Source organism: Rhinolophus ferrumequinum, chromosome X, assembly GCF_004115265.2.
Source record: "Rhinolophus ferrumequinum isolate MPI-CBG mRhiFer1 chromosome X, mRhiFer1_v1.p, whole genome shotgun sequence".
Lineage (NCBI taxonomy): Eukaryota > Metazoa > Chordata > Mammalia > Chiroptera > Rhinolophidae > Rhinolophus > Rhinolophus ferrumequinum.
Genome location: NC_046284.1, coordinates 8,213,884 through 8,240,041, shown reverse-complemented (window position 1 = coordinate 8,240,041; position 26,158 = coordinate 8,213,884). Strand labels below are relative to the sequence as shown.

At 42.9% G+C, this 26,158-nt stretch overlaps 1 protein-coding gene across 2 annotated transcripts; it reads left to right on the top strand.

Moving 5' to 3' along the window:
* Positions 1-12,597: 12,597 nt before the first annotated feature.
* On the top strand, positions 12,598-25,038 carry VMA21 (vacuolar ATPase assembly factor VMA21). Of its 2 annotated transcripts, none has more exons than XM_033115396.1 (3): positions 12,598-12,871; positions 20,524-20,633; positions 21,257-25,038. In XM_033115396.1, the coding sequence occupies exons 1-3, from the start codon at positions 12,762-12,764 to the stop codon at positions 21,397-21,399; spliced, it is 363 nt and encodes a 120-aa protein (XP_032971287.1). In that variant the 5' UTR covers positions 12,598-12,761; the 3' UTR covers positions 21,400-25,038. The 2 variants fall into 2 exon arrangements, with proteins under 2 accessions (XP_032971287.1, XP_032971296.1); XM_033115405.1 differs by lacking the exon at positions 12,598-12,871 and adding an exon at positions 12,969-13,167.
* Positions 25,039-26,158: the final 1,120 nt, after the last annotated feature.

Below are 26,158 nucleotides of genomic sequence, written 5' to 3'. Positions count from 1 at the left end.
AACAACAACAAAACATTCCTAACATCAAATAAATGGTGAAAAACTGAATGCTTCTCCCTAAGATTGGGAGCGTAATAAGGATGTCCGCTCTCATCACTCCTATTAGGTATCATACCCGAGGTCTTAGTCAATGCAATAATGCAAGAAAAAGATACGGAAGCCTTCCAGTTGGAATGGAAAAAAACAAAGCTGCCCATGTTCACAAGCAACATGGATGCCTATATAGAAAAATCCCAAGGAGTCTACAGAAAAGCTACTAGAAGAGGATACAAGGCCATTATACAAAAAGTCAATTGTATTTCTATATAATAGCAGAAAAATAGCAAAACGTGATAGCACAAGTGCCAATTTTTAAAAATAAGAACAAAGTTGGAGTATTCACACTATTAAATTTAAAGATTTACCATAAAGCTATGGTAATTAAGACAACGTAGTACTGGTGAAAAGACTGACACATAAATCAACTGAATGTAACAGATTTCAGAAATAAACAGCCAACTGGTTTTTGACAAGGTGCAAAGGCAACACAGTGGAGAAAGTATAGTCTTTTGACAAAATGGTGCTGGAACAATTGGCCATCCACATGCAAAGTAATTAACTTGGACCCATATCTTGTACAACTTACAAAAATTAACTCAAAATTGTTCAGAGGCTTAAATGTAAAACCTAAAACTGTAAAATTTCTGGAAGTAAACATAGGAGAAAATATTTGTGACCTTGGCTTATGCAAAGATGGTTTAGATAAAACAGTACAAACAGTAATAGAATTGACAAAATTTATAAATTTGTCTTCATCAAAATAAAAAAAAAATTAAAATTGTGCTCTTCCAGACATACTGTTAAGAAAATAAAGAGACAAGTCACAGACAGGGAAGAAATATTTGCAAAGCACGTATCTGATAAAGGACAGCAAATCAAAATCTATGAAGAACGTGTGGTAGGTTGAATAATGCCCCCCAAAGTAATCCAGATCCTCGCCCCTGAAACTTATGAATGTTGCCTTATATGACAAAAAGGGATTTTACAGATGTGGTTAAATTAAGGATCTTGAGATGGAGAGATTATCCTGGGTTATCTGGATGGGCCCTAAATGTAATCACAAGTGTCCTAACAAGAGAGAGGCCGAGGGAGATTTGACCATAGAAAAGGAGAAGGCATTGTGACCCTTGAGGCAAAGATTGGAATGACTAGGCCACGAGCCATGGGATCCCAGAAGCTGGAAGAGGCAAGGCATGGATTCTACCCTAAAGTCTCCGGAAGGAACCACTTTGATTGACACCTTGACTGACACCCTGTAGGACTCTTTTTGAACTCTGGCTTCCAGAACTGTAAGAGAGTTTATTTCTGTTGCTTTGAGTCATTACGTGTGGCAATTTGTTACAGCAGTCCTATGAAATTCATGTAACTCAGCAGTAAGCAAACAGTCTAATTAGAAAATGGGCAAAAGACTCAAACTGACACTTCGCCAAAGAGAAAATAAGAACGGCAAATAAGCACATGAAAAGGTGCTCACCACCATGAGTCATTAGAGAAAAGGCAAATTAAAATAACAAGGAAATACCACTGAGCTCTTATTTGAATGGTTAAAATTTTAGAAAGAAATGACAGTGTGGAGTGACTAAACTTGTCATACTTTGGTGGTGGGAATGCAAAATGGTACAGACACTTCGGACCACAGTTTGACAATTTCTTCTAAAGTTGAACACATCTTTACCATACAGCCTAACAGTCCCGCTCCTAAACATTTACCCAACAGAAATAAAGAAAAACAAATCTGTATGTGAATGTTTATAATAGCTTTATTTGTGATCACTAAAAGTTGAAAGCAACCTAAGTATCTCTCAACTAGTGAATGGATAAACAAATCATGGAGTACTATTCAGCAATAAAAATAATAAATTACTGGTATATAACAATGTAGATGAATCTCAAAAAGCATTCTTCTAAGTGAACTAGCTAGTCTACATAGTATATGATGCCATTTATATGACATTCTGGAAAAATTAATTAAAACTATTGGGACAGAAATCACATCATTGGTGGCTGTGGATCTATCTGATCTGGAGGTGGGGGAAGGCAATTTGACTACAAGGAGGATGAGAGAACTACTTGGGATAATGGAAAAATTCACTCTCTTATTATGGTCATAATTATAAAACTGTGTAAGGTTGTAAAAATTCATAGAACTGTACACCTAAAATGGATCCATTTTACTGTAAGCAAATTATACCTTGATGAACAAAAAGACGTTTCAAATTCATACAAACACTAGGTTAAAAAAAATGACAATGTGGATCAATGTTTAGGGACATTGGGAATTATCCTTGTATATGGTTAGTAAAAAAAAAAAGTCAGCAGGAAAAGAAAAAACGTGTGTGTTTATACACATACACACACACACATATATACACACATGCATATATGTTTATATAGCTGGAAGGAAATATATAAAAATATTAATAGTGGTCATCCATGAATGTCAGGATCCCTAAGTCATTCACTCCTTCCTGGATGTATAGTCTTGGAAAGGACACTTTCTCTCTCTTGACTTTAATTTCTGCATTAGTGAAGTGACAGAACTGCAGTAGCATATTTCTGTCTCAGGGCCTATGTACTTGCTGTTCCCTCACTGTTCCCTTAGCCTGGGACATGGCTTGCCCCTTGGCATCATTCAGATTTGGCTCAAATGTCACCACCTGAGAAGCCTTCTCTATCACAACTGAAAACGTCCCCATCACTCTCAGTCCCCTTCCTCTGCATTATTTCTTCTTCACGGCAGTTATCACTGCCTAACATTGTCTTACATATGTATTGTTTATTATCTGTTTTCCCACTAGAATATAAGCCCTATAAGGAAAGAACTTTGGTCTGTTTTGTTCACTGCTATTTCCCAAGCACTGAGAACAATGCATGACACTTACTAGGTGCTCAGTAAATATTTATTGAATACATGGTTGAATACATCTTTAGTGTGATGCCTCTAGAATTTGTCACCTCCCCCAAAATGTTCATGATTTTGAAGGACTTACAATCCAATTATAAGGACAGAATCCCAAAGTGGAGCAGCTACCACCAGGGTCACCACAAGCAGTACTGGAACAGAAGGAGGGGGAGGTGTCAAGCCGGGAAGCAAAGAGGGGACTTGGGATTGGCAAAGTGACTTGTAAGGAGAGACTTTGAGTGACTGGGGTTGCAGGGGTGCCGATTGGGAGGATTCTCATAAGAAACCCTGCCCTCAGAATACACCATGATCTTATAGGTCTTTCTGCAGTCATTCCCCTGAGAAACCCAGCAAAGAATCTCTGAACTGTCCCCTTGCCCCCCAGCAAACCCTTCTGTACTTCATGCATCATTAAAAATTCAGGGCACTCCCAGTCTATTCCACCAACCTTCTCGGGTAAGAGGAAGGCCACCTGAGGAAAATATTGATGCGGGTCCCATGGGGTGGCAAGACTGAGCCAAGCTTCCCTCATCAGCTAAGATCTCTGAAGGGCTTTGGCTCCCACAGCCACTTCTGTGCCAGCTGCAAGTGTCACATTTGCTCCGCAGAGGTGTAGCAGCTGCCAGACGTGGCCACAAGGGTTTACACTGATGTGCTGGCCCCGCTTCAGTGCCTTCTCCAACTCAACAGCAAGGCGGCACCGCTTCTCACCCTCAAGGCGGCACCTGGTCTCTGAGAGTTTTCTCTCGAAGGAGCTCCTGTCCCCGAAAGACGCTCCTGAGCACATGCAACCTTGGGTGCCTTAGCAAGTGTTGGAAAGACTGTGAATGGCTAGCCCGAAGCTGCAGGTTCAAGCTTATGCAGTCAACATACAGGTCTCTCAGTGAGGCCCACAGTGACCATCACATGTAAAATCACAGCCCCCAGCCACCTACTCCCAACTTCCCTTCCCTGCTCTCTCCCCCATCAGTTATCACGTCCTAGCATGCTTTCCTCGGCTGTGGCTGTTGATCGTCCACTTCCCTCCACTAGGATTTAAGCTCAGTAAGAGCAGAGTTTTGTCAGTGTTGTTCACTGGTGTGTATATCCACAGTGCCGGAAATCATCACCAATGCCTATGTAGAGCTCGTTAGGTGTCGAGCTCTGTTTGAAGCACTTGGTATCGATTAATTCAAGGGCCTATAAGGAAAATACTATGATGATCCCCATTTTACAGATAAAGAAACTGAGGCACAGAAAAGTTAAGTAACTAGTCCAAGATCACATAGCTGGTACGTGACAGAATTGGGATTTGAACCCTGGCTTACCCTTAACCACTAGGGTATACCACCAAAAGCAAAACTGTCTTGCACACAGTAGGCATTCCATAAGTGCATAAATGAGTGAATCAATGGGTGGAACTGGGAAGCGTCCCCCCTCATGTGTGAAATCTGGTCTGCTATTCTACCACCACCACGACCAGCAGCATCCCCACTGTATCTCTGCCCAGGAGGCCCACAGGACAATAAAACCTTCCCTCCTCTCTCCCTTCTTCCCTCCCTGCCTCCTACCTTTTCTCTTGCCTCATTTCTTCTCCCTCCCTCTCTCCCCCCTCCCTTTTTCCTCACCTTCATTCCTTTCCCCTTCCTCCACTCTTTCTTCCTCTCCTCTTTTCCTCTGGGCGATGTTGGAGAGGGAGTGTTGCTTTCTGTAGGGGTGCAGCTAGGCAGCAAGCCCCCTCCTCAGTCATTCTTTCCTCTGGGCATTCGACTGGGCCATAAATGCTCTCTGAGTACCTGTAATGCCAGAGTCTAGAGGAGCCCCAAATATGTGTGCACTCCATCAATGGAAGACTGGAGGGAAGGTCTGGGTGACGGAGAGAGACACGATGCACCACCACTGATATTAAACAGTCCAAGATGAGCACTAAAGAAAAGGAAAACTGGGGTTGTGGGGACGAAGATGTAGGGTTTGGACATTTACATTGCTTCATGGAAGGGGTGGCACTTTGGCTGAACTATTAAGTAGGGTGGGATTCCAAAAGATACCAGTGAGAAGTGTTTTCCAAGGGAAGGGAAAATTGGGGAGCCGAGAAGGCCATTGGAATTGTAAATTTGGGACAAGATGTCCCCAGAAGGGTTGCTCCCCAGGGTAGAGACCAGGCTCTGTGGGCCCTGCTTGTCAGCCAGGGAAGGGGTGCCCAGGGTCTGCCCCAAGTGGCAGACCTGCAGAACTGGTTCAGTGTTCATTAGCACTCTCTTCTACAGGGACAATGTCTTTCCTTGAGCTTCCATGTCACACCTGAGGGAGGTAAGGGTGGGTGTTCTTAGTCATGTCATATCACAGGGACCCACAGGGTGATCTTGCCCAACTGGACATCCCTCCTTTTTTCTTTTATTCCCGCTTTCCTGCTCTCTCCCTTTCTGACCCCACAGTCTCATTTCCAGCTCCTAACTGTACAGCTTTCTTACCTCCAGCCACCCCTTCATCTAACTTGGGCCCTGCTGTCTCGCTTAGGTGGTGGCGAAGGCTGATCTCTCACCCCGCTCTGCCATTGCCTCGTTTGGCCCACTGTCAAGCAGGCAGGGAGCAAGGCCCTGCCGTGTTCCTACCATGTGCCAGGCCTTGGGCCAGGGAAGGCACTCCTCTCATCCCCTCGGCTGGTGCCTCAGCTTCGCCATCTGGGACATGAAAGGGTTGGATTCTGTGATCTTGAAAGTTCCTTCCAGATGTAACAGGCTAGGAGAGCATTTGAATGCCCTCCTTTTGAAGCTCCAATTTTTGTAGAAAAATGATTACCATAAAAACGTTTCCAGGTTGGTGCGCTGGCTTCTGTCAGGGCCTCACTGTTTGACAACTGCTGTGCAGACTTAAGTGATATTTACACACAAAAATGTTTGACGGTGGGACACCATCATTACCCTAGTGTCAGGGGCCAAAGATAACACCCCATTACAGGCCTTCCCTGTTAGATGAAGAAAAAAAGATTCATTCACTCGTTCAGCTAAGCCCAACTGTGTACACAAATCTGTACTAGGTGCTATAAAAAATATGCCTGATCTCACCATGGCTTGTAGAAGACAAAAATCATCCAATTTGGGGAGGAAGGGACTAGTCGTTGAAGAGCCACCCCTTCTGCACTTCCACCCCCACCCCAGGGGGCCCACCAAGGGGGCAGACGCCTTTCTCCAGCAGCAATGACAGTCTAACAGGAAGAAAGCCATCCTTTAGAATGAGAGGAAGCAAACTCTCCATGGCTTCTGTCCTTGGATCCTAGTTTTCCAGCTCCCTTTGCTTTGTACTCACTACTCATTTCATCTCCCTTTCTGGTGAAAGCCCTTCAAACATCTGAAGACAGAGCTTTTCCCGGTCTTCTCTTCCTCAGGCTATGTAGCCTGTTTCTGCAGTCACTCCTCAGGTGACACTGTTTGTGGGGCTTGCTGTCCACCATACTCTCTCTGCTCCCATTTCTTCTAAACAGCTTTCTGTATTTCTTCCTGGAAATCTTTCTCTTGCAGCAGATCACAAAGTTGCCAGTGGAACAGAGACAACCCCAGGGGTTGCATTGGGTTTGTAAAGTGGGAAGGGATGCCTTGGCTCTTAGAGAAGAATGCATGCTCTCAAAAACAGATAATTCCACTACTGCCACCTTTCTTCACTTATCCCAGAACAGCCATTAGAGATTCCTCCAGTCCCACCCACGTCGTCTAGTTCTGACAGGGAAAGATGGAGAAGTGACAAGGTTTGCTCAAGAGCACACAGGAGTCCCAGACAGAGTCACCCCTGGTCCCCAGATATTTTTATCCCCAGTCCAGTTCTCTTTCCCCCGTGCCACATTATGAGTTTGCAGTTCATCAAGTGACTACTACACCCACTTGGTCATCAGATCCTCATAACAAGCCATTTCCAGATGAGTTAAACAAAGGCCCACAAAGGGACACTGACCTATCTGTGGTCCTACAGTTAGGAAGTGGTGGAGGAACCCAGATTCAAGGCCAGGCCTTCAGCTCCAAGTCTTGCTCTTTCCACCATAACCCAGCTGTTTCCCCACTAGGTCTTATGTGTCTGCCCCATGGACACATAGGTGAGATGCCACAGTGATCAATACGGGGACATACATTTAGCTTTAAAACTTCACTGGGGATTGGACAGAGAAGACTTGGCAGTGCCTCCATAGAGAAGATTTTGGGGCGTGGGGGTTCTTGAGAGATGAGCCGTTACAGCCATGAGACGAGGTCATCAACAAGTATTGGCAAGGTTAATAGAGGCCCGAATCCAGAATAGGGGAGGGGATAGTTAGGCTGATCTCTGCCACCAACAGGCTATTTATGGAGGCAAGGAAAACAAGTTGGCTGTCTTGGAGGCACTGAGTTCCTTGTTTCTGGAAGGGGAATAGAGGCTGAATGAGCACTTGGCAGTTTGCAATTCTAGGAAGGATTTTTTGCGTGATGGTGTGAGCCTCCACTGCCCCACTCATTCCTAGGGCAACACTTGCTCTAACTCATCTGGTGGGGCTCAGGACCTTTTTGAGAGGAGAGATAGGGAACGGTGGCTGTCTTGGCCGGGCCCTGAGACATGTGAAATACCAGATGCCAGTGCTGTGTGTCCAAGGGAAGCATAAGGCACCAAAGTGAAGGTGATACTGCCAAGGTAAAGTGGGTGGTGCATGGCTGCCAGGCTGCCTTCTTGACACAGAACTTTCCAGCAGAAAACTTTTAACTACTGTTCTCCTACAGTCACATCTCAGCCTGACCTGGAATCAGAGGACAGAGCACACGATTTTGCCAAATCACGATTTCCAAAAGAGCAGCTTTTTATGGCACAAACTTTGGCCTTCTTGGTTGACAAAGGACCAGGACGGCCTGTCTGGAAGGGCCCCTCCAGGAAGCTGTCTCCTCTCTCATGCCCTCTCGCCTTCCTCAGGCCTGAATCATGGAAAAAGAAGTAAAAATGGAGAACAGGAAAAAACGAAAACCAATCCAAGACAAAACTTAATACTCTTTCGCACTGCAATGCTGCTAGAACTTTGGGTTTTCCCCTGGATTTCTCTTGCTCACGTACTCATTCGTCAACTGTGTATTAATTTTATTCAAGGAATATTGGTAGTGCAGCTCCGGCTGGGCATGCCAGCCTGTAAAGAATGCGGGCACTTGTGGACCCAGATTTCACCTAGAGCTCCTGCTGGGAGGTGGGGCACACAGACCGCGTGGGTCCACGCTGCGATCCCAGCAGGAGGGAAAGAAGGTCTGCTTCCGCTTGGTGCAGGACAAGCCTTCGGACTAATCAGAACCGCTGGAGCTGGAGGCGGGCCACGCTCAACCCACGTACACCCCACCCACTTGGCTCGAGTGGAAGACCGCGTGGACGCCGGACCCCAAGGTCTTGGGTGCTGGCAGGTAAGCGCCGCTGTGGGCCGTGTTTCCGAACCTCAGGGTCTGGGCTAGACTGGATCTCACTTTCCGGGCGCTCGTATTGCTTCTTCGATCAACTGGTCACAAGCGCCTCCTCTGCGCCTGGTCCTGAGCACAAGTTATGTATATTTTGCGGTGTGACCCAATCAAATCAATTCTCAAGGTTTCCTTAGCCAGTGAGTGACCTCCTTCCCGTAGCATAGTTTGCTGTGGCAAGCCCATCTGGAAAGCACTTGGGCGAGGATCCTTCACCCTGATGTTGCCAACTGGGCCCCTGCCACCCCTCCTGGGCCAGAGTTTCTCTCACAGTAACAAACCCTGTACTGTGCAGGGGATGCGAGACCCTAGGCTGACCCTGCACCACACCGGGCAGGTGGTGGGGCCTATTTCACTGCTCCCCAGCACCTAGTTTTGCTTTGCCAGAAGGTCCACGAGTTCTACTTAGTGCACTGCAGGTCTCAACTCCTATGCTTCAGATCTTGTGGGGCCAGGTGGGTGAGAATAATCCTCAGCCCTGGACCCCAAGCATTCCTGACTCCATTAGCAAGTCCTTTCAGTAGCTCTAGGACCCCAGCTTAGCTCTCCTGCAGATAGAGCTGGGAAAGGTAGCCTGACGTAAATTTTAGGGAAATGGTTGGGAGTCAGGAGATAAGGGGCACTGTGAGGACTTCACCCAACTTTAAAATTATCTTTAGTCTCAGTTTCTCCACCTATGAAGTGGTGATGGTATATAAATTGTAGAGATGGTGAATAGGCCCTGTAAATGAAGGACCGGACACGTGTTGGGCAATGGTGTCGGTCAGAGGCCAGTGGAGATGAAATAATGAAAGGAGGCAGACGGGATTCAAGGAAAAATTCTCATCCTTGAGTAAAGCTTGCATTTCATTGCCCAGGGAGTCATGTCAGAGGAGGTTTTTTTTACAAAAATAACTCCCAGCCAAAACTCATTTTTTTTTCCTAGAAGTGGAACTAAGTTTTTTTCACCAGGGGGCATATTTTACCAATTTGTATTTTTTAGGGAAAAAAGACATCATGTCCCACATTATAAAGAAGCCAGAGTTTCTGCTTTCTCTCTCTCTCTCTCTCTCTCCTCTCTCTCTCTCTCTCTCCTCTCTCCTCTCTCTCTCTCCTCTCTCTCTCTCTCCTCTTCTCTCTCTCTCTCTCCTTCTCCCGCATGAGTTTTGTGATTGTATGGTGGAGCTTATTTCTATTTCCTCATGGCTTACTTTTTATACACCAGGCTGTGCAAGCATCAGCTTCAGAAAGTACCATTTGGTGTTTCAAGCATGACCGTTCCCATCCAATTCCATGGCTGGCCACCCAGAGGGAGACGGGGGGTGGGGGGCGATTTATGGTTCTGTGAGTCAGTAAAGCAAATTGGGGGTGTTGCCAAACTCGACTTTGGGTGTACACTTTCCATGTCATTGGGTTTATAGTACTGAGTTTTAAAGCAATACAGTGAAGAAAACACTAGACTGAGTTAGGAACTCTAAATTCTTGAATCCTGTTATTGATCCAGTGAATTTGGGGCAAGTCGCTTCCCATCCTTAACTTTCAGTTTTCTCAACTAAAGTGAAAGGGCCAGACTGGGGCTCTTTCCATCTGAGAATCATTTTCTGATTCTCAAAGAAGGAAGGGAGGCACCACTTAAGGTTGCCTGACATGCCATTTCATTCCCATGGCAACTGCTCTGTTTGGGTTTCACTGGCCTCTAGTTCTTTAGCAGCTGCTGCAGGTAGGAGGTTTCAGGACTTTGTTCAGGGGTTAGAGTGCTGGCTAATTTCTTTCTCTTAACAGCTTCTGAACTTACTCTAAAAGTTCTTTCTCCACCTCTGAGCTCACAGGAAATGTGGGTAGTGTAGAAGTCAGCAAGAAAAAGAGATATGAGAGCTTTAGTTTATACAAAAAAACACACTAATATATAAATGAGATTAGCCAGGCATTTTGACCCATGTCAGATCTCATTTATGAATGGTTCTTGTCTAAATTATCACGAAACTTGCCACACAGGCTGCTAATGTGAGAGTATCAAACTGTTAGCCTGGGGATGAGGTAGGCCCCACTAGGTAAGTGTGTGACTTCTGGCAAGTCCCTTCCTTTTCCAGGACACGGTTTCCTCATCTGTACAAGGAGGAGTTTAGACTACCGTTATGGACTGAATTGTGTCCTACGTTGAACTCCTAATCCCCAGTACCTCAGAATGTGACCTTATTTAGAAATAGGGTCATTATAGATGTAATTAGTTAAGATGAGGGCATGCTGGAATAGGGTAGGCCCCTAATCCAATGATTGGCATCTTATTAAAAAGGAGAAATCTGGATACAGATACAGACACAGGGAGTGCACAATGGTGAGAGAAATCCAGAGAATGGGGATGCTTCTATAAATCAAGGTTCACCCAAGATTGGCAGCCAATCACTTGAAGCTAGGTGAGAGGCACAGAATAGATTCTCCCTCAGCATCCTCAGAAGGAACCAATTCTGCCAACATCTGGATCTCAGACTTCTAGCCTCCAGAACTGTGTGATAATACATTTGTGTTGTTTAAGCCATTCAGTTTATGGTAGTTTGTTAAGGTAGCCCTAGCAAGCTAATACAACTGCATCAGTGGTTCACAATATTTTCTCTACCAAGAACCCTTTTGCTTTTTGTCCACAATTGATTTCTTTAACAAATATTTACTGAGCACCTACTATATATTAGGCCCTTATTCTAGGCATTGGAGATACACAAAGTCGCAAAGCATAGGTCCCTCCTCTTGTGTTCATTCTATGTTTTAAAAGATTTAGCCAGCCAACTATACGATGGTTTATTTTGGTTTAGTAATATGTGTATTTTCTCATGTGATAACCTGGATTACCTCATTAATGTAATATAATTAGTGCCAAAAATCAAAGAAAGGTGATGTTTTAAGTAGCTGTTGATCCTTTATAGCAAGTAAATACATCCAATTCATTTTTTAAAAATATATTGAAACTTGTTCTCAGAACCCCCATTACTACATCTATGGATCCCTGGGGGTTCAGGGACATTATTACGGGGTGATTAGCTAGAACAGCGGTCAGCAAACATTTCCTGCCAAGGGCCAGATAGTGAACATTCTAGGCTTTGTGGACCGTAGAGTCTTTGTCACAACTACTCGACACTGTCGCTGTTGTAGTGTGAAAGCAGCTGTAAACGACACAAACAAGCATGGATGAGTTCCCATAAAATTTTATTTATGGACACTGAAATCTGAATTTCACATAGTTTTCATGTGTGGCAATGTCCTGTTCTTTTATTTAAAAAAAAAATTAAAAATGGAGAAACCATTCTTAACTCATGGGCTATGGAAAAACGGGTGGCTAGGTAGGCTGGCTGTATGTATTTGGCCGACTGGCCACAGTCTGCCAACCCCAGAGCTAGAGTTTCTCGAATTGTGCCCTAGTTCTGGCATTACTGTGTTTCCCCGAAAATAAGACCTAGCCGGATCATCAGCTAGAATGCGTCTTTTGGAGCAAAAATTAATATAAGACTGGGTCTTATTTTACTATAATATAAAAATACTTATATAAGACCGGGTCTTATATTAATTTTTGCTCCAAAAGACACATTAGAGTTGATGGTCTGGCTAGGTCTTATTTTTGGGGAAACTCAGTAGGTGGTTCTTATCCCTCTAAGGGTCTAGATGAGGCCCAGAAAGGGATTATTAAGTTTGAATTCAAATCCAGGCTTCCTGCTGCCCAGTGTAGAGCCCTTAACACCACTCTAAGCTGCTGGTTTAGTCATGATTTCAGATGTGGTCTTTGTGTCCATGTGGTGCAGAAAATAGATATGTGGTCAGTGGCCCTTTCCAGGAGTTGACCATGTAAGGGCTGTCCTATTATATCAGCCAGTGACAACCTAATTTTGACAAGCCTGACCCTAGGCTTACACACCCTTTTTGTTTATACCTCTTGGGTTGTGCAGGCCCAGGAGGCCCATCTGTCCCTTACTATTTGAGTCCCTGTTGTCTCATTGGTGGCTTTCTGAGCAGCTGCAAAATATGTTTTTAACTTTAAGTGGAAGTTGGGGTCGCCGGCATCGAGCCGGGAAGTCATTCTCAGCAAGGGCTCTTTCAGCCCTGACATTCTCTAGCTTTACGGGGCTCCGGTGAGTATTAAACTAACTCCTCCCTGCTTCCCAAGGCTGGACATTCACTGCGGACATAATTAATGACGCATTTGCTCAAGGGCTGGGTAATAATATGCACTGCTTTTTCTGTTGTTGTTGTCGTAGGAAACCGCTTGGTTGCCTAGCACCACATTCGTCTGCCTGGTCGTCCTTCCTCTAGGCTCAACTGCTCCGGTCGCCTCGCAACCACAGCTCGACGACAGGTGCTGGGACAGGGACAGAAGGTATTCGCCTGCACTCGGGGGACGGCAGCAGCACCACCAACCGCTCTGAAAAACAATGCTGCGAGGCAAGTCCCGGCTCAACGTGGAATGGCTAGGCAACTCGCCTGGGCTACTCCTAGAGCGCAGGAGGCCCCTGCCAGAACGCATGCCGCGCTGTCCGGGCCGGTAAGTCACATGAACGCCCGCGCCCGCCACAGTTACGTCACCACGGCGCGCCGCGCCTGCGCCTGCCGCAGCTAGCGTCACTGTGGCGCGCCGCGCCTGCGCGCTGCGTTCTGTCGCCCGGCGTTCGCCGGCGTTCGCCGGCACTTCCGGCGTTACCTACCCCGACCAGTCGCCCGTCGAGCCAACTGAGCGTGGTCGCCGAACCTAGTCCGCCTCCGAGGACCTGCTGCGGGCGGCGACGCCATGGAGCGCATTGATAAAGCGGCGCTGAACGCGCTGCAGCCGCCCGACGTCAGGTAGTCCCGACAAGGGCCTGGGCCGGGCAGGGGCCGGGACCGCGAGACGGGGCGGCCCGGGTCTGGAGCGGTGCGTGAGGGAAGGTCTGCGATGGGCGTGAGGTCTCGACCTGTGGGGTGGGCGAGCGGGGAAGCAAAATGGGACCTACGGTGTCTGCACACCAGGTCCCTGGCCCTTTGCTCGGGATCAAGGGACCTGGGGGTCACGGTAAATAGCTTTGCGGGCTTACAGCTCATTCTTCTGTCCTAGCTCTTCCTCTCGCTGTCTATATTAGGATTTGCTGTCTGCAGTCTTCACTGCGGGGTGAGCTCCCTGAGGACGGGAACCCGGCCGTCTCCACCTCCGTGTCCCCTACAGGGCCTTCATCGTCGGGGTTTAATAAGTGTTTGCTGTATGAATGAACACATGGAAGGGAGTAGGGTCTGTCTCCCTGGTATGAGATTGCTTGCCTTGGGGAGTCAGTAGGTCGGGGCCTGGTGGCTGAGCATAAGGAATCAGGAGAGAGCAGCTTCTGGCCAGCTAGCCTAGTCAAGGATACCTTGGTAGGCAAGAGGTTGGGAAGGGATTTAGCTACCATTCGGTGATGACCCACTGTGAGCCAGTCTCAATTTAGGCACTTTATTGCAGACGTTATCAGAATTAAGAAAAGTGCTTAGTTTCCTGATTTCAAGAAAGATGAAGTTGACTCAGGATAAGTGACTTGCCTAATATCACAGGCCACACAGTAAGTGCTGAAGCTGGCATTTGACCAAGTCCACTGACTCCCAATCCCGTGATCTTTGGAGCTTGTGCTCTTTTTCTCTCTCTCACAATGTCAGCATAGGTTTTTTGTTTTGTTTTGTTTTAATTACTGTTTACTACTGAGGACTCCAACAGGTGTTTTCACTAAGTACACTTAGAATACAGTCTAGCCCTCCTAGACTGATTTTCGGGTTTCCTGGTGGAATTTGCAGTGAAATCTATGTGGAGTGGAAGTCGTCTTTACCACAAAAGGGAACGTGGTAAGCAGATATGCTTAGTGTTTGCTGCAGAAGTTTATATGAAGTGGGTAAACTCTAGGTGGTTTTAAGAGTGGGGCAAAGTATGGTTGATCCTGAATTATTTCTTTTGTGTGAGGCCAGCTTTAATTCTGGACTTCCCCGTTCTTCATTTCTAACAAGTCTGAGTAACACACAATCATAGACACATACTAGAAATCAATTGAATGCCATCAGTTGCTTTGTTTTAGAATGAATCACTGGTTGTACCCAAGCTGGCTTGTGCGAGCAGAACTGCCAGCTGTAGTGGGCTGTGGCTGGAGGCCAAGGAGAAAATGTCCTATAAACACTAGAGGAAGTTGGCTAGTTTTCAAAAGTAGGTATGCTTAACTTTATACTTATAGTCCCATATTTGTGAGGTCACAACCCAGAATAAAAGTCAAATTTTCAGAGCTTAAGGTAAAGAGAAATGAGAAGAAGTTGAACATAAGATACAAATTGTTAAGATATTCCCTATGTAGAGTGTGTGGGGTTAGAAATTAACATGCAGAAAAGATTACGTTTGGGTGGTGGGATCAGAAATGGTTTGTTTGCTTTAAAATATTTTTATGGTATTATACTTTCTTTAATAATAAACTTTTGTCAAAGCCAGGCCAGAGAATAGATATTCAAGAGAGGGACCCTAAAGAACAAGAGAACCAGTTAACCCACCCTTTCTCTAGGTTCTCAAGCTTTATTTCTTTATCAACTTAAATAATCTGAACTTTACGTCCCTAAAACACATTCTTTACCCATAGAAACACCCTGAAAGTCAAGTTTTTTGTGGGGGTCCACAGAAGAAGTGGCCAAATACGGACTTTTTATAGAACTACGCAGACACTCATATTCTTCATGAAGATTACATACATAAATTCCTCTAAAAATTTACTACAAGAAAACAGTTTAAGGGGGCTCATGTATATTAGATGAGAACTGTATAGATCAGTGATCACCAAAGTTTAAATGCTAAAATGTTACATGTTAAAAGGTGATCCATTGAAATATGGAGAGAAAATATTAGAACTTATACATAAATTTATTTTTAACCTTATTCTTTTAAGTATTTTTGCATATGTTTTATAGTTTAAAGAATGTATTAGTAATATGTGTATAGGTAATTTATTTAAAATCATCAAAATGCCTATATGGGGGTTATGTGCTCAAAACTTATTTAAAGATGTATTGCACAGTCAAAAACTGCAGATAATTGGTATAAACTTGAGATGTGCCCTTCCTTTTTGGGCTGCCAGAAACCCCCCAGCGAATTGTGTTCACAGTTATAAGAACTCCTTTCTTGGTTTTCTAGGGATACAGAGATGTGCAGGACTATCTAAGAAGGAAGCTGTCACATGAAGTGCTGTAATAACGTGTATGAACGAAGTGTGATTGGATCCCAGAGCAATGACTTTCCAGGGTGTAATCAGGAAAGGTGCCTGGAGGAGAGGCTATTTTGGGAGGACCTTGAAAGCTGGGCTGTCTCCTTCCTAAAGATATAGATAAAAACTGGAGCCTCTAGCTGAGGATTATGGGAAAGAGTTAAGTTCAAGTGTTGACTATGAGAATAAAGTTAGAAGTGTGTTAAGGTAGTCTGAGGATGGTTAGATTTAAGGGGAAAAAAGAACCTTAAACTAAAGATGAAAGCTGTAGGGTTCGGCTTTTAAAATGTATCAGGTGTGTGTATGAGGTATGTATATGTTCAGGCTTGCTGGAAGCTTACTGCAGTTTCACTTTCAGTAGTGTTGCTCATTTGTAACAATGCATAGGACAAATGCTAATATTTTGAAAATGGAAAAACAATTTTATGCACACAAGTGGAATAGTTTATTTACATCAGGGCTTAGCAGAGTTTTTCTGGAAAGGGTCAAATAGTAAATATTTTCAGTTTTGCAGGCCATATGGCCTACTACTCAGCTCTGCCTTTGTAGCTCCAAAGCAGTCTTAGATGATACATAAACAAATGGGTGTGGCTGTCTTACAATTATACTTTATTTACAGAAATAGGCTCTGTGCCCTGAGGCCTTATTTTGCAGCCCCCTGACATAATACACTGTAATTTGACTTGTTCATTTGTCACATGAATATTTTTCTGAACAGTCGTCAAAATTCTTTTTAAGGTCTCCATAAATTGATGTACATGATTTGTGAAATCATTTTTCTATTGGACATTTTTATGTTACCCAGTTTGTGCTATTATATTAATCTTTCTGTGTGTGTGGCAAGACATTTATATAACTTATGAAATGATCCCCCTGACGAGTACCCACCTGGCATTATACATAGTTATTACCACATTGATTATATTCCCTATCTTTACATACCCATGACTATTTTATAACTACCAATTTGTATTTCTTAATCCCTTCACCTTTTTCACCCTGCCCCCAACACCCTTCCCATCTGTCACCCTGATAAATCTAGTACCCATCTGACACCATGCATAGTTATTACAATATTATGGACTATATCCCTTATATACACCCATTCCCAACCCCTCTCCCATCTGGCAACCATCAAATTGTTCTCTGAATCTATGAGTTTGTTTCTGGTGTTTTGTTTTGTTTTGTTTTGTTTTTTTAAGGAGGGCGCAGCTCACAGTGGCCCATGCGGGGACCCAACCGGCAACCTTGGTGTTATTAGCACTATGCTCTAACCAACTGAGCCAACTGCCACCCCAAGTTTGTTTCTGTTTTGTTTGTTTATTTTGTTCTGTAGATTCCACTTATAAGTGAAATCATATGACATTTGTCTTTTGCTGTCTGACTTACTGCACTCAACATAATACCCTCTAGGTCCATCCATGTTGTCATAGATGGCAAGATTTCATTCTTTTTTTATGGCTGAGTAATATACCATTATATATAAGTACCACCTCTTTTTTATCCATTCAGGGACACCCATGTTGCCTTCATATCTTGGCTATTGTAAATAATGCTTCAGTGAACATGTGGATGAGCACGTACTCACGAAGTAGCATTTTAGGTTTCTTCCGGTAAATACCTAGAAGTGGGATTACTAGGTCCTTCTTTGTCTCATGTTATAGTCTTTGTTTTAAAGTTTATTTTGTCTGGTATAAGTATTGCTACCCCAGCTGTTTATTTTTTTATTTTTTCATTTTCATGAAATGTCTTTCCATCCCTTTACTTTCAGTCTATATCTGTCTTTTGATCTGAAGTTGAGTCTCTTGTAAGCAGCATATGTAAAGGCCTTGTTTTCTTATCCATTCAGTTCTCCTGTCTTTTGATTGGAGCACTTAATCCATTTCCATTGAAATTAGTTGTTGATAGGTCTGTACTTATTGCCGTTTTATTATTCATATTTTTTAGTGTGTTTGTGTGTGTGTGTGTGTTAAAGAAGTCCCTCTAAGAGTCCTTGTAATACTGGTTTGATGGTGATGAACTCCTTCAGCTTTTTCTTGTCTGGGAAGCTCCTATCTGTCCTTTCATTCTAAATGACAGACTTGCTGCGTAGAGTAATCTTGGTTGTACATCTTTGCTTTTCATCACTTTAAATATTTTGTGCCAATCCGTTCTGGCCTGCAAAGTTTCTGTTGGAAAATCAGCTGACATTCTTATGGGGGCTCCCTTGTGGGTAACTAACTGCTTTTCTCTTGCTGCTTTTAGGATTCTCTCTTTGTCTTTAACCTTTGGCATTTTAATTATGTTGTCTTGGTGTTGGCCTCTTTGACTTCATCTTGTTTGGGACTCTCTGCGCTTTCTGGGCTTCTATATCTATTTCCTTTGCCAGATTAGGGAAGTTTTCCATCATTTTTTCTTCAAATAGGTTTTCAGTTCCTTGCTGTCTTTTCCTTTTGGTACGCCTATAATGCGAATGTTGATATGCGTGATGTTGTTGCAGAGGTCCCTTAAACTCTCCTCATTTTTTTTTTTTAGATTCTTTGTTCTTTTTGCTGTTCTGATTGGGTGTTTTCTGCTGATTTCTGCTGCTATCTAATCTGTTGATTCCCTGTAATGTAATCTTCATTTCAGTTATTGTATTCTTTATTTCTGACTGGTTCTTTTTTATGTTTCCTGTCTCTTTGTTGAAGTTCCCCCTGAGAGCATTGAGCATCCTTATAACCAGTGTTTGGAACTCTGTGTCTGGTAGATAGCTTGTCTCCATTTTAATTCTTTTTCTAGAGCTTTGTTCTGTCCTTTTATTTGGAACATGTTTGTCTCCCCATTTTGGCTGCCTACCTGTGTTTGTTTCTATGTATTAGGTAGGGGCTGCTGTGTCTTCCGGTCTTAGTAGAGTGGCCTCATGTAGTAGGTGTCCTGTGGGGTTCAGTGGTGCAGTCTTTCTGGTCACCTGAGCTGCGCACTCCGGGTATGTCCCTTTTGTGGGTTGTGTGTACCCTCCTCTTGTAGTTGAGCCTTGGTTGCTGTTTGCATGTCAGTGGGAAGTATTGACCCTTGGGTTCAATGATTGTGAGGACCAGCTGTGACTACAGTGGAGGAGCTGTAGTGCAGGGACTGACACTATAGAACAGGCTCTGCCTCAGCAGGACTCTGCGGCCTGCCTAATCTGTCCCTTAGGTCTGTCGTCCCTGGTGGTGGCTGGCTAATGCTCCAGCTCATTTCAGTGCTGGCCACTGGGATCTCCAGCCCCAGGACCACCTGGGAGGGGACCTGCTACAGGTCAAGTTCAGCCACAGCCTCTGCTCTACTCAGGGCCACCTGGCAGGAGCCATAAAGAAATCTACAGATGGTCGCCGCCTGTGCTGTGCTTGGAAGTGCTTCGAGAGGCCAAGCTGTGAACCATGGCCGGCTGCTACTAGTGCCGGGCTTAGGGTTGCTCAGCCAAAGGTATAGGACATGCTCAAGCCAGATGCTGCTTGTCTGGGTTTTGCCAACCTTTGAGAGACCTTAGGAAAGTCAGCATGAGTCAAGGCATGCGATTTGTACGGAAAAAGCCACTGGCGGCTTCGTTGTGCCCGAAAGTTGGGGCTCAAAATCACCAGGGCGTGGCTAACCAGTGGTGTCACCCAGCTTGATGGAGACTCAGATATGGTGGCTACTTGCGTCTGCAGGTGGGGAGAGGGGAGGGCTCAACAAAGAAACAGTGGATTCTACCAGCTCTTCTGTCTGGGAGACCGTGGCTCCTCCAGCCCTCACCTTGAAGCCAGACAACTCAGTTTTTTTACCCACTATGTCCCTGTCGCCTCTCCAACTGGAGCTCAGAGCAGTGATTCCATCAGTGAGTAAGTCCATGCGTGGTCCCTTTAAGAGGATCACCTGGGACTCCAGCCGCCTTCCGTCTCACTGAGCCACAATCTCCGCTGGTTTTCACAGCCAGAAATTATGGGGATTTTTCTCCCCACCACTGGAACCCTGGGCTGGGGATCCTGGTGTGGTGCTGGGACTCCTCGCTCCTCAGGGGGACTTCCACAGCCGATATACCCTTCCTGATATTTAATGGTCACGCGTGGGTGTGGGACCAGCCTGTTCCACGTCGCTGCCCCTCCTACAAGTCTTCGGGTGGCTTCTTCTGTATGTCCTTAGTTGTAGGGCTTTGGTTCAGCCAGATTTCAGGTCTCTCTCACTGATGGTTGTTGTATAGTTTAGTGGTAATTTTGCTGTGATCTTGAGGGAAGGTAAGCACAGTGTTTACCTACTCCACTGTCTTGACTGGAAGTCATATTAATCTTTATATTAATATTTTAAGTAGCAGTTTATTGGACTTAACTTTTTTAAGTGTATAATTATAAAAGCTTGGTTACATTCTTCAGAGTAGTTTTATTGTATTCTGCAACATGACATTTTGCATTGTAATATTTCCTTGATTTTAAAATAGTCTGTGAACAAATAGAATTCACGGAAGAGAAAGTGTTTTGGCATCAAACTTTTAATGTATTCATGTAACGTGAAGACCATCTAAGTTATATTATAGCTATTTAATTAAAGGAAATGAGAGTAAATTTCCTTCAGCTGCACCCAGATTGTTCTAGGCTGCTTTTTCTTTGGAGATTCTCCTAACTTGTTTGTACTGTGTTCGGCTGGCCACTAGTTGTTTTCTGTGTATCTTCTCCCTTGTTACCTCCATTGTAAATTCTGTAATTACAGTATACATTCACATGGCACTTTGGAGATTACAAACCACTTTCACACTTCCTCTCACACTGGATCTGAATGAAAGTCTCCTGGAGATGGGCCTGCAGCTGGGTCTCTAAGATATTTCGGTTTTGAGTCCCCGACTTTGCTCTTCTTCCTCTGGCCACTGCTTCCAAGGCAGCGGCAGGGTTTCCAAAGTTTTCTCTGTGGGTATTCATAGCGTTTGTGGACGTAAGAACGGTTGGAAGTGGTTGTTCAGCTGCTGATTTTCTCTCTGTTTACTTTATTCCAGAAATGAAAGTTCATTAGCATCTACCCTGAAGACGCTCCTGTTCTTCACAGCTTTAATGATCACTGTACCTATTGGGTTATATTTTACCACGAAGTCTTATGTTTTTGAAGGTAATCCTAGACCATATTTACTATTTTTATAGACATTTTACTATATTTAAGGTTTTGTGCTTTTATGATCTCTTTATATGTGTAAACTGGGTATTCTTGACTTTGCTTCTTCCACCTTGACTTTGCTTCTTTCCACCAAAAAAGCATATTTGTTTTGCTTTTCGAATATCACGTTGCTCATGATGAATCTTACTTCATGAAATGAAGTTTTTCATCATTCAACTCATAGTTGTTTCAGCTTGACATACACGTTTATGATTTTCTGTGAAATAACTTCCAGACCCTTTGTTTTAATATCCTTTGAGAGCAAGAGTTGACTGACATGGAAGGAGGAATTTGGGGGAGTGTACCTTTGGTGGCAGACGTTGGAAGGAAGAGAAAATAAAGTCCCCTTTTTTATGTCAATCTTTAGATGAAGTGGTAATTATGATTCTCATTCAAAATAATGGTTGTCGTCTATAGAAGGTATTCAGATCTTTAAATGAGTACTTGTTTTATCACCACCCGAACTATTACTTAATTGACTAAGTAAATAAATATATAGCTAATAAAAGTTAGTATGCTTTTGTTTCTTACACTTTAACAAATTGTGGAATAAAATGGAAACTTTTTTCTCTTGATAGGCGCCTTTGGGATGTCCGCTAGGGACAGCTATTTTTATGCTGCTATTGTTGCCGTGGTCGCTGTCCACGTGGTGCTGGCCCTCTTTGTCTATGTGGCCTGGAATGAAGGCTCTCGACAGTGGCGTGAAGGCAAACAGGATTAAAGTGAACGTCACCTTTTGATAGCATTACATTGAGTTCATTGAGTTGTTTAAATGGTAATGCATCAGGGATACTGATGGTTCCAATAAAGTTGAAAGAAGGTGTTAAAATCGATCTTAAGGAGTCATGTTTGACTAGTGTAAATTTTGATCCTTCTAACACAGTGGTTTGCATCATCAATTTTAACTGTATGAGCCTCTCATGTGCAACTGAGAATTTGGAAAAGTTAAATTGGTTACAAATAAGTATGTTAATTATACATCATTCTGGGAAGAATTTGATTATTTTACAAAAAATGTTTTATAGCACTTTGTCTTTTGGTGGGTTTTGAGTTTTACTTTTCTGGGTATATTAAGATGTACACAGCAAAGCAAGTCTGAACTTTATTTTTCATTGGAATGCTTTCCCTAACTGTCATGAACATACATACCAGGTCATTGGGTTTTGGATTGTAAATTCCTATGGAAACTTGCTTAAATTGTGGATGCTGGGAATAATCTGAATGTCTCTGAGAAATTTCAAGTAAAGTGTAATCCCTAGTCAATAGGAATCTTTCATTACATTATTTCATGGGGAAACTAGGCTGAGTTCCACCAATTTTACACAAACTGGTTACTGAAGGATCTCAATAGCAAAGCAGAGCTAATTGCCTGGACTCTGGTCAGCACCCTAAAGGCTCCTTGCAGGCCAGTCTGTGCTTTCAGATCAACTCTTTAATAATCTGCTTTGCTCTGTTGATCAACAGTGAAGCTTTAGTTACCAGGTTTGTGTAAATTCCCTGTAAATTTGTTTTTCCTACTGTTTTATATAATGTATATGATGGCAATTTACATTTAAGTGTTCATTTTTGCATACTTAGGGAGTGTAAACAATCCTGAAAATAGATAGTTTTTATCACCCAGGAAGTATTCTTGGGATTTCTAGTCTAGTCTTTTCAATCAGAGCCTTTAATATCCCAGATACATATAGTTAGATAATCCTTCAGGTCCTTTCTGATAGAAAAAAACCCTGTGGTTTTACTTGACTATCGTTAGTCTGTGTTCTTTCTAGCCACTTGGTACTACTTGTATGCAATCTAAAAGCCCACCCAGAAAAATGCATATTACAACAGGAAGAACATTTAAATTCCCTGTAATTTTGCCACCTGGAGATAAGCACTGTTTTGGTTTATATCCTGTGTACATTTCTTTAATGCTAGTTCCATACACACTAAAAGTTTGGATTAAGTTTGAATTCTGCCAACTTTACCTGACAGCTAGTTCCATTTTTTTTCACGAGTGATTGATTAGTGGCCATTTTCTAAAAAAAACACATTCTACCTTTACTCTTTTTAAGTCGGTATCTCATTGTTCAAATTACCCGTTATTGCTAATTCCTAATACAGTAGCCCTTTCTGTGTTTGTCATTAATTTGTTCACCCCTATTTTTAATGTTGTGGAACTGGATTCTTGCTTATAGTTAATGCTGTCTATAGTTTAAATGTCTTTAAGCAGTTAATCTAAATGTTAAGTGTTTTCTTTAAAAAAAGAAAAAACACTGCAGGTTTAGTATAAAATTGTAGAGTACCCCAATTTGAGTCTGGGGTGCTGTGGTGAATTTCTAGATGGTCCCCTCTTTAGATGTCTTGTTGTACTTGGAATTGTTGTCCATGTAGTTTCCTTTTCTATAATGCCAAGGTTTTTCTTATACTTTCTGGATCTTAATGCAGTTTGTAAAATATTAATGTCCAATGTTGGATTATTTTGTTTGATTTCAGACATTTGCTGGGTAAATAATATGGGTATTTTTCTGCACCTACTTAAACCAGGGATTCACGCAAAAGCAGTTGTAATTTCCTCTTGGAAAAAGTACCAAGTGTTTGAAATTTAGAATCGGATGCTAGTGTTGATATTTAGGATTATTACAGTATAGGTCTCTTTTGAAACTAGTTAATTTTTTCCCGGGTTTTAACTGTTAACTCGTTAGTTTGCTGCTGTTGAAATAACATGATATTTGACATAGATTTATTTTTTAAGATGTCTCACTGGTTTCCTGTTGCACAGTGTACATACTTTAGGATGTATAGAAAGGAAAGCTACAATTGAGCCCTCACAAATGTTTTAAGGTAGGAATATGTTCACTGTTGTTCGAAAACTGGTTGTAAGAATAACCTCAGTTATGAAGTGTAACTTGAAATGTCAGTATAGGCTCCTGATTTAACCCCACTTACTGTAACACATTACCTTCCTCACCTCACCTCCCATTTTGCCCCCCAGAATATAATCTTTTTCCCCTATTGTGCTGGAAACTGAAAAGTCTGCTGCAGAATGCATCTGATGTCATTAGCTCTTCAAATGGTTACCATTTTACATGTAGCAGCAATGCTCACTTTTGAGTTGTCACTGAGGAAATTTAAACCTTCCATTAAAGAATCCCATGTTTCATGGGAATCTAACTGAAATACATTGTAATAATTAGACTGTTTTCATCATAAAAATCTCATTAGCTTTGCCAGAAGAGGATCCTGATTAACTTACTTGGTATTTATTTTCCATTTTCACATAAATTTTATATATACATCTAGAATACCCATGGAGACGAGTGAAAACAAATAAGGTGTGCCCAAGGAAAGGTGAAAGCTGAAGGTGCGTGAAACAAAGGATTGAAATCCTGTTTTAACTGTATTAGTGTGTATTTCTTGTCTCCGGACAAGTTATGTGTATGTATGTATGCTCAAATGAAGTTGTAGACTCTTGTTGTGTGGCCCCTTTTATAAATGATTCGACTATGGCACCAACTTTGTCACTTGTCTTAGGTCAGCAGCAGATTTCTCTGTTGACAAGCACTCTGCACCCTGCACCAGAAAAGTACAACTTAATTAATTCAGACTCAACTCTTACACATTTAAGATAAATTTTGCAAGAGCTGGGCAGAAGCAGCACATGAATAACTTGACAGGATTTTTTTTTCCTCTTTGCAGGGGGAAAGAGTCACCCGAGAAAATAATTTTCAGGGACTTTGGGCACCTAGTAATAAATACTACATGGAATAGAAATAGCTTAATCTCGTATATATTTATTAAAATAGTTTGGAATTCCTCATCTTACCATCACTCCTGTCCACGCTTTCCTTGCCTGTTTTGTCGCTACATGTACTTGAAAGTTATATCTGCATTCCTTTTAAGATGTTCTACAAGTCATATTTGTCAGTTACACAGACTAATCTTCCTTTTTCTCAAGTTCAGTGAAATGTCACTGAAGAGTAATAATAGCAATAGCTAACAACATCTGCACAGCACCTTACAGTTGCAAAGAACGTTCACATATTCTCGTTTGAATTTTGCATAGTGAACCTGTTATGAGATGTCTCTTGACATCAATGCTTAAAAGTGTTAGAATGTTTAAGTCACTAGAGTCATTGAATGTGCTATAGTCTTGAATAGAGCCCTGACTTGGGGCAGGCTTTAGATGCGCTATGTTGAAAGCTGTGTGTAATTATCAAAATGGGGGGCTTGGGTTCTTTAGCCACTTGATTCAGGTTTACTTTTGTTAAGTGATGCTTTTTTTAAACCGTTATCTGGATGGATTTTGTAGTCATTGTATTCTAGCCGGTAATTTGTATAAATTTACCATCTGTTGTCATTAAAAAAATGTTCATAATGCCACTTTGATGTGTCCTGATTCAATTAATAGTACCTTTATTAAACTGGTTTTTTACATTTGTTGGCCCCTATGTTTATACCATGTAAAATATGTACAGACCTGGCAAGGGTAAGCTTCTGTGCAGTAAATGTAGACCACAGATGCTCAAACTGGTGGGGGGTTATGTGGGGTGCTCAGACAGGAAGGGCCCGTTAAACTCCATCCACGATGGGCCCATCAGAATTTGTGTGGTAGTGGGGGAAAGAAAGCTCCTTGCCCTGAGGCTTTAAAATTCATTTGGGGTTGACGGGGTTTCAAATACTGCTGAAAGAGAGATTGAGAAGTACTCGTGGCTAATTAACTATGGGGGTAGTCACTTTGTGGTCATGTCCAGCATGCCACCCCCATGCCAGTGCTCTTTGTGCTCTGTCTTCTGGCCACCTGATGATTTTACTCCAGCTTCTTGCTGCACTTCTCAGGGCTCCAGCTAGTTCTTTTAAAATCCTATCCACTACCAAAACGATTTGAGATATCTTCGTTTCAAAATATACAGATTATATACAGTCACATTCATATACAAAAGTACAGATTATAAAATAACCAGGGAACTCGCGACACAGGTAATGCCATTGCAAAAACCACTGGAATCGCCTTGTAGGATTTACTGCCAAGACTTAATCCAGATCTACTGAGTCAGAACCGTTGGGGGTGGGTCCCAGGGATACGTATTTGTAACAGGCCGTGATCTGACACAGCTGGTTTGAGACCTGCTGCTAGAGATTGAGAATTGTGTGTGTATGTTTTTAATGCTGGATTTCAAGATGTTTATAAAGCGAACCTGAAGTAGCAGGTACTTTATTAGACAAAGGTAGAATCCTGTATAATACTGCATTGAAGGTTCAGTTTAAAATCTGGAGACTTTTACTGGGTCCCTGACCTTCCATATTGACTTGACTTCTCTGTTCATGAATTATGTTAAAACTGTAGTACATGGGACAGCTCACTTAGAAACAGGCATGCTGAGAAATGGCCAGGCTGCCCCTCTGATGCCTTCCCCTTATTTGGAATCCTCCCTGCTGTGGTCTTTGGAGAGATTGAAAACCTAACACCAGAGCTTAAGCGAATCTGGTTTCCAAAGTAA

Coding starts and splice junctions, on each gene's coding strand:
- VMA21 (XM_033115396.1), top strand. CDS start 12,762: ATGCTGCGAGGCAAGTCCCGGCTCAACGTGGAATGGCTAGGCAACTCG. Junction 12,872..20,523: donor ATGCCGCGCTGTCCGGGCCG/GTAAGTCACATG, acceptor ACTTTATTCCAG/AAATGAAAGTTCATTAGCAT. Junction 20,634..21,256: donor GAAGTCTTATGTTTTTGAAG/GTAATCCTAGAC, acceptor TTCTCTTGATAG/GCGCCTTTGGGATGTCCGCT.